General features: G+C 53.1%; 1 protein-coding gene across 2 annotated transcripts; it reads left to right on the forward strand.

Moving 5' to 3' along the window:
- Positions 1–540: 540 nt before the first annotated feature.
- Positions 541–6940, forward strand: CD8A (CD8a molecule). Of its 2 annotated transcripts, none has more exons than XM_045980017.1 (6): positions 541–1085; positions 1175–1540; positions 2128–2238; positions 2472–2582; positions 3242–3278; positions 5620–6940. In XM_045980017.1, the coding sequence occupies exons 1-6, from the start codon at positions 1037–1039 to the stop codon at positions 5669–5671; spliced, it is 726 nt and encodes a 241-aa protein (XP_045835973.1). In that variant the 5' UTR covers positions 541–1036; the 3' UTR covers positions 5672–6940. The 2 variants fall into 2 exon arrangements, with proteins under 2 accessions (XP_045835973.1, XP_045835975.1); XM_045980019.1 differs by having other exon boundaries at positions 546–1085; positions 2472–2586; positions 3252–3278.
- The last annotated feature ends 209 nt before the right edge of the window (positions 6941–7149 follow it).

The raw sequence follows: 7149 nt of genomic DNA on the forward strand, positions 1-7149 counted from the left end.
AAGAGTGCCTCCTCCCAGGCATTCACCCAGGCTTCACACGGGTCCCTGCCCAGTGCCTAAAGCCAAGGATAAAGAGGAATGAGGTCCGTGTCCTACAGCACAGAAGCTGGCCCCCAGGCTTAAACAGAATGGTATTTCAGACAAAGGGAACAGCAAAGACAGGAGTCCAGAGTTTAGACAGCTTCGAGTTCAGTGAGAATATAGGGCTAGGGGCCTGGGAGGAGGCTAGGAGGAGCCAGCACCCAAAAGCTCTGAACCAGGCCCTGTTTCAGCTTCCGCCCTGTCCTGCAAGTCATAGAAGGCTGCCAGAGTGACGCTGTCAGAGCCCCTTTAGGAGAATAATGATCATGGCAGGGTGGTTGAAGGTGTGGCCAAGAAAGAGACTCATGTGAAGACTGTTGCAGCAGCCCCAAGAAAACATCTTGAGGCTGTAGGGTGATGTGTGGCAGTGGGGAGGACTGGGTGTGGTCGCCAGAGGACCTTCAGTCCCACGCAAGGCAGGTGGCTGCTGCCCCTTGGTCTTCCTTCCTGCTGAGCCCCCAGACTACCCTGCAGAGTGGTGTGCAAGTCACCAATGCCTCTCCCTCCTCAGCCCTCAGCGCCCGTCTTGTTAGAGCCATTCTGAGTGACTACAAAGGAAGTGGACACTCTGCTTTCCTGCTTACTCTCACCTTCTTCACCTCTTCTAAACTCTCTTTACCCTCTGTCTCTGCAGCCCCCACAGGAGAGCCTGTTCCTAAGGTCATTGGCGAGCCTCTGTCTTCATCCTCAAGCCCGCAGTTTTAACTGCCCCCAGCTGCCCTACAAGCCCGCTTCGACTGCCCAGGCCCAGATCATGGACCCCAGCCTGCTCTCTGGGCTGGAAGGTGGTAACCGCGAAAAAGAGGGCGACTCTCCCCTGCGGGACTTCGGATGACATCACATCCCCCCAACTCGAAATCTGGCTCCTTGGCCGGCCGAAGGGCGCGGCTTCCCCTCTCCGCGTCCCACCCGCTCCAGAGCGCGTCCGCACGCGTCGCGCAGCGCAGAGCGCGCCATGGCCTCCTGGGTGACCTCCCTGCTCCTGCCGCTGGCCCTGCTGCTCCGTGAGTTGGCGACCCTCGGGGAGGGCGGGGGACGGGGCAGACGAGGAGAGCGGGGTTCCCGGCTCAGCCTCGATGCCTGCTGCCCGCAGATGCCGCCGCGGCCGCCGGGCCGAGCCAGTTCCGCATGTCGCCGGCGAAGGTGGTCGGACAGCCAGAAGGGAAGGTGGAACTTCAGTGCGAGGTGCTGCTGTCCAACGCGCCGATGGGCTGTTCCTGGCTGCGCCAGAAGAACGAACCTGCCGCCCGCCCCGTCTTCCTCATGTACCTCTCCCTATCCCGGAGCAAGGAGGCCGATGGACTGGACCCTAAACAGATTTCGGGCAAGAAGATCCATAACACCCTCTACAGCCTCACCCTGCACCGCTTCCGCAAGGAGGACGAAGGCTACTATTTCTGTTCGGTGCTGATCAATTCCGTGCTGCACTTCAGCCCCTTCGTGCCGGTCTTCCTGCCAGGTCCGGGCGCCCGGGGCGCGGCACCTCTCGGTGTGGGGTTTAGGGCTCACCTCTGAACCCGTTTTTTTATACGGAGCCCCGCTTTTGAGACTCTTAGCGCCCTTGGGGGCGTGGGGGCTACTTAATACTGCTTCCATTTCACAGACAAGGGAACTGAGGCCAAGGTGCGGCTGGGTCGGGGCTGAAGATGGTTTCTTAGGTCCCTCGGATCTGGGCTCAAGTTCGGGTGCTTGTCTGCCCCTGGACAGTTCCTTAAATTCTGTGAGCCTGCGTTTGGCTACCAACCCAAGCCCCCAAGCCTGCAGGTTGAGCCCTGGAGAGAGGCTGGGAGACCGGGAGCGGGCTCCTGCGTTCCTGTCCGAGGCGCCAGGTGCGCTTGGCCCCGCCCGGGACGCAGCAGGCTACCCCGCGCGGCGCGAAGGGAAGAGCGCGACTCCTGGAGGTCCCCAGTCCATCTGCCCTCCCTGAGTGCAGAGGTCCGAGCGGGCGAAGTAGGCGCCCCGTTGGGCAAAGGCGCGCGAAGCCGTGCGGAGGGTTAGCGTCGATGTCCCCTGTCCGACTCCAACCACACTCTGTTTCTCCCGCAGTAAAGCCCACCCCTACGCCCGCGCCGCGACCACTCACGAGGGGGCCCACCAACACGTTGCAGCCGGTGTCTCAGCGCCCCGGGATCTGCCGGCCGACTGCGGGCAAGCCAGGTGAGACCCGCGCAGGGGTCCCGGGACCGGGACCCGCCAGGGACGGTGCGGACGGGGGCCGCGGGGTTGGGGGAGCCCCCTCCAGGCTCAGTCCTGATCGTGGAGATAGAGCCCAAACCTGTCCAAATGGTGGGGAAACCGAGACCGGACCCGAGGGACAGGCCCGAGCTGGTGGTATGGGTTAGAGAATCCCGGACCAGTTCCTAAACCTCGGCGTCTTCGGTTTTTTTCAGTGGGAAAAGGTGTGCTTGGCTTTGCCTGTGAAATCTACATCTGGGCACCGCTGGCTGGAATCTGCGGCGTCCTTTTCCTGTCACTGGTCATCACCGTCATCTGCACCCACAGTAAGTTCTAGGGCCGCTCGGAGTGGCGGGGGAAGGGGGGGAAGTTTTGCTCCACTTCCTCCTCCTGCGCTGCTTGCTCCAGGCAGCTTGCCGCGAGATAGGATGGAGGTTTCTGGAACTTGAGCTGCACTGTAGGGTCAGGCACAGCCCATTTCTTTCCTGGAGACAGAACTCTGAAACCCCTTCCCACTCCTCTTTCCACTCTCTGGGACCTTCTTAGGGAGACAGAGCCCTTATTCCAGGATGGGCAGGAGCATTGTGTTCCATTGGCCAAGGCAAAGACGGTAGAGAGTGCAGTTTCTGGCTTCTTACAAATCACCCCCACCCACCCGGTGGAGAGTGTGCCCCTGTGGCCCTCGGACTAGTGCTCAGGAAGACTGGGTCAAAACCATGACTTGTTGAGATTTACCATAGGCCACCTCCCAGTGAACTCCCTACTTTGGGTCCCACTGTGGGTGACTGTACTAACCCATCTTAGCCCACATGTGTATTTGCAATGCTTTTAAAATTGATGAGAAGAGGGATGGAAAAGCAGCCTTACTTGGTTTTCAAGAGTTATAGTTCTAAAGAAATAGGAAAAGGGAAGGAGGAAATAAATCTATTTGGGGACTGTTGGTGGTGGGGAGGCAGTCATTTTACTCCTTCTTTTTCTTATCCAGGGAACCGAAGACGAAGACGGGTTTGCAAATGTCCCAGGTGAGTCTTATAACCCCTAGGGCTGCTAACACTGGGCAGCCCTCTGCACAGGTCCTAGCTTCCCAAGCAGCCAGCCATTGGTGGGAACATTTCCCAGAGAGAGGCCATGGCAGAGAATTCTGGGGATAGGGAGTCAGCATAGTTCCTGAGCAAAGAGCGGCACAAGGCTGGTAAGGTGAGGAAATGGGAGGCACAGTTTGGGCTCATGGGGAGAGTAGTACGACTTCTGTAAGTCTCCATTTTCTCTGACCTGGCTCCAAAAATCCCAAACAGGATTACCCCTGTTAGTCCTAGTTCCCCACAGCCTTGAGGTCTCTTTACCCGGATGATTCCAACTGAGTTTTGCTGTTTTGTTAAGAAAACTTTTTTTTTCTATTGTTTGTTGTAGATTTTTGAGCGACTAGTGTTTTTAAGAGCCAGTCTTTCATTGGAAAACCAAATAAACAATGGCCTAGGCTCCTAACTTCCCTGTGCCAGTGTAGTGCCTTGATTTACCACCAAGGACTAGAAGGGAAACAGAGGCAGGAGCAGTTAGCTATCTGGCAGTCCAAGTGACTCCCCCGATCCAATTCCAACCCGTGATCATTCTGAGATGATCAGGAAAAAAACAAACAAAAACAAAGACCAGTGCCTGGAAGAGAAGTCTCAATCTTTTCTGTCCTTTGAACTTAGGCTGAGGCAGCCTGTGCTAACATCTAACTGACCCCACTCTGGCCCTGCACCATGATGGGGGTTACACCCAGGTTCTCTCTTCTCCAGCAACCCCATGTGATAGATGCCACAGTCCCATCTCACAGCTGAGCAGCTCAGATCAGGAAATCTACCCAAGCCCGCAGAGACGTGATGATGCTCAGATTATCAAAATAATACACCATTTAATAAAAGCCTACAGAGTACCAGTTCCTTGTTTTATTTATTTATTATTTATTTATTTAAATATTTTATTTATTTGACAGAGATGGCAAGTAGGCAGGCAGAGAGAGAGAGAGAGAGGGAGGAGCAGGCTCCCTGCTGAGCAGAGAGCCTGATGCGGGACTCCATCCCAGGACCCTGAGATCATGACCTGAGCCGAAGGCAAAGAGGCTTTAACCCATGGAGCCACCCAGGCGCCCTTATATATTTCTTTTTAAATATCAAGTTTCATAACAATCTTTCAAGTAGTTGCCATGACCACCATTTTTTCAGATGAGGAAACCGAGGGTTAGGACATTTAGTGACTTGTCTGAGGCCGCACTGATGCCAAACAGCAGAGCTCAGACTTCTCTATCCAAGCTCAGGCTCCTTCCTGCTTGGGGGATGGGGATGTTTAAGGATAATCAGTTCCTTTCAGTGGATGAAAATACTTCAAATTTTATACCTAGAGTTTGCATTTCACACTCCTTGGTATCTCTCTGCAGGAAGCCAATTCCAATATCTCATATAATGTTATTTTTAAAAATATGTACCAGTATTTTTAACAACAGAAATATAATGAATGTATTCTAATGAATGTATTCTTATGCCTGTATTATGAATGGTATAACAAGGGGGACAAAGACCCTTTAAAAACAGAGAAAGATTTTTAGCATTTGCAAGTACTTGGGGTGCAGTTGGGAGCTTTGGCAGGAGAATCATCCCTTATCTTTAAGTTCTCTGAAAATTCTCATTTTGAAATGAACCGAGAGCAAAACCGTGCCCTTGTAATACAAAGCTACGCGGAGTGAACATATCCAAGGGACCCACGTGCCTGATTTAACACACTCAGTGATGACTGAGGGCAGCTCAGCTTCCAGAGAGGTTTGGAGGATGGTGTGCGTAGACCTGACATTCATGATGAATCAGCCCATCCAGGAGGTGTTAGCCCAGTCCTGAATGCACATTTTTAGTGGGACATCAAATTTGGGGTGTCTGTGTGAGATAAAGTAGCTCTGCTTGGCTGATGGTGGTCATTTGCTCACATCCTCCCGGGGGCCCGAGAATCAGCTCAACTGGTAACTTCGGTCATCAGCCTCCCTCTCTCACCTCCATGGGCACCTGACAAAGGTTCCCGGAAGCCAGACTAACTTGGCTCAGATCCTGGCTCCATCACCTCCTAGTTGTGTTAGAACTTGGGCAAGTTCTCTCCTCTATTTCCCAGTGGCCTCCCCTCTAGGTTGCTATGACAGCAAGATGGCAAACATAAGGCACTTGATGGAGTTTCTGACATCATTCACCCAGTCCCACGCTGATATTCCAGGGACAAGTTCGCAGACCCTGCAGGGGCTGGGAGGCTGGGGCGAGCCGGACAGATGTGGATGGAAGCAGTTAGCACACTGTGGGGGCTCTCGCTGCAATCATGGTTGACCGTCTGTCTCTCTTTCAGGCCTATGGTCAGACCAGGAGGCAAGCCCAGCCCTTCAGAGAAATACGTCTGACATGAAGATGGGCCCTGTGCGACAGCCACTACAAGACCCAACAGAATTCTCTGAGAACAGCAACAGTCCTTCCTTCCTTATATATCCATTCTCATTATTACTTTTGTGGGGGTGGGGTGGGAAGGGTGACTTCTTCTTCATGTGTTTTCCTTAGTTGACACAAAACAAGACTGTACGTCTACAGTACACCACAAGGGCTCTGATACCATTGTGCGCTCGCACGGGGGTGAAGGGTGGGCAGGCCAGAGCTACCGCGAGCCGTGTTCTCAGAATCTGGTGGTTTGAGCTGGGTGGGTGTGGGGGGGGTGTTGCTCAGCATGACCCGGTCCAAACCTCTTTGGTTGACATCCAGGGATGGGGAGCAGCTTGAGCAGAGTCACAGCAAGTCTCGGGGCTCTTTCTCCAGCCATTCGGGTCTTTCTTCTGGAGGTGTCTGTCTCAGTGTGGAGGTGCTGCATCTCAAACCCTAGGAGCACAGGTGATTTCCTGAGCAGCAGCGCTAGGCCCACGACTGCACCCATAACCCCAAGGGGGTTCTAGGAGAACTTCTGCCTTTCACAGAGTTCTCTAAGGTGGTTGAATCCTATTAGACTTTTTTTTATAATGACATGTGGAACTCCATGGAGTGGGAAGTCCTCAACTAAAGTGGAAGGGGTAAGCTGAATCCTGGAAAATGAGAAACTCCACCTCTAAAGACAATCTGTGGGAACTCCCCCAGTGGAGGCCAAATTGCTCTCCCAGCCCCCCGCCGTGCAGTGGGGCCCGTGAAAGAGGAGAGACCACCCCGTGACAAGTATGATCTGAGAATCAACACAGTGGAACGGTGGTCCTCTTGAGCCTCTGAACTTGAGACACTGTATCTGCTCGTGCTCCTGGAACATCATGGCTTCTGACAGTGCGGAAAGGCAGAATGGTTACAGAGCTGCCAGCACCGGCCCTGGCCTCCCCTCGACTGGCAGATGAGGGGCTGGGACGGAAGAGACTCTGGTGAGGAGGCGGACAGCCAAACTGGCTGCCCTCCACAGGCGTGTTTCCTCTCGTCTGGAGTTGAACAAGAATCGAGTCCTCACTGGAAGAAAAAACTCAAATGAGGAAGTACGAATCACCCATAATTCTTTACCTTAGGTGTAATCCATTGTTAATAGTGTGGTGTACATTCTTCCTGATGATTTTCTGTGCATATATGTGAAGCATATATTTCTTTTTAAAAATGCAATTGTGCTCTGCTTTTTATAAATGGCTTTAATAAATAAACATTGATAGCATCGTTTTTGTTTTGTTTTTTGTTTTTATTTTTTATAAACATATAGTGTATTATTAGCCACAGGGGTACAGGTCTGTGAATCGCCAGGTTTACACACTTCACAGCACTCACCATAGCACATACCCTCCGCAATGTCCATAACCCCACCACCCTCTCCCTACCTCCCTTCCCCCAGCAACCCTCAGTTTGTTTTGTGAGATTAAGAGTCTCTTAT

The sequence above is a fragment of the Meles meles genome, chromosome 15 (assembly GCF_922984935.1).
Source record: "Meles meles chromosome 15, mMelMel3.1 paternal haplotype, whole genome shotgun sequence".
In the NCBI taxonomy this organism is placed as follows: domain Eukaryota; kingdom Metazoa; phylum Chordata; class Mammalia; order Carnivora; family Mustelidae; genus Meles; species Meles meles.

What these genes read in the sequence shown, in the direction of transcription:
- CD8A (XM_045980017.1), top strand. Translation starts at nt 1,037, where the DNA reads ATGGCCTCCTGGGTGACCTCCCTGCTCCTGCCGCTGGCCCTGCTGCTC. An exon ending in GCCGCTGGCCCTGCTGCTCC is followed by an intron (nt 1,086 to 1,174) that starts GTGAGTTGGCGA and finishes TGCTGCCCGCAG; the next exon opens with ATGCCGCCGCGGCCGCCGGG. An exon ending in CACCGTCATCTGCACCCACA is followed by an intron (nt 2,583 to 3,241) that starts GTAAGTTCTAGG and finishes TTTCTTATCCAG; the next exon opens with GGAACCGAAGACGAAGACGG.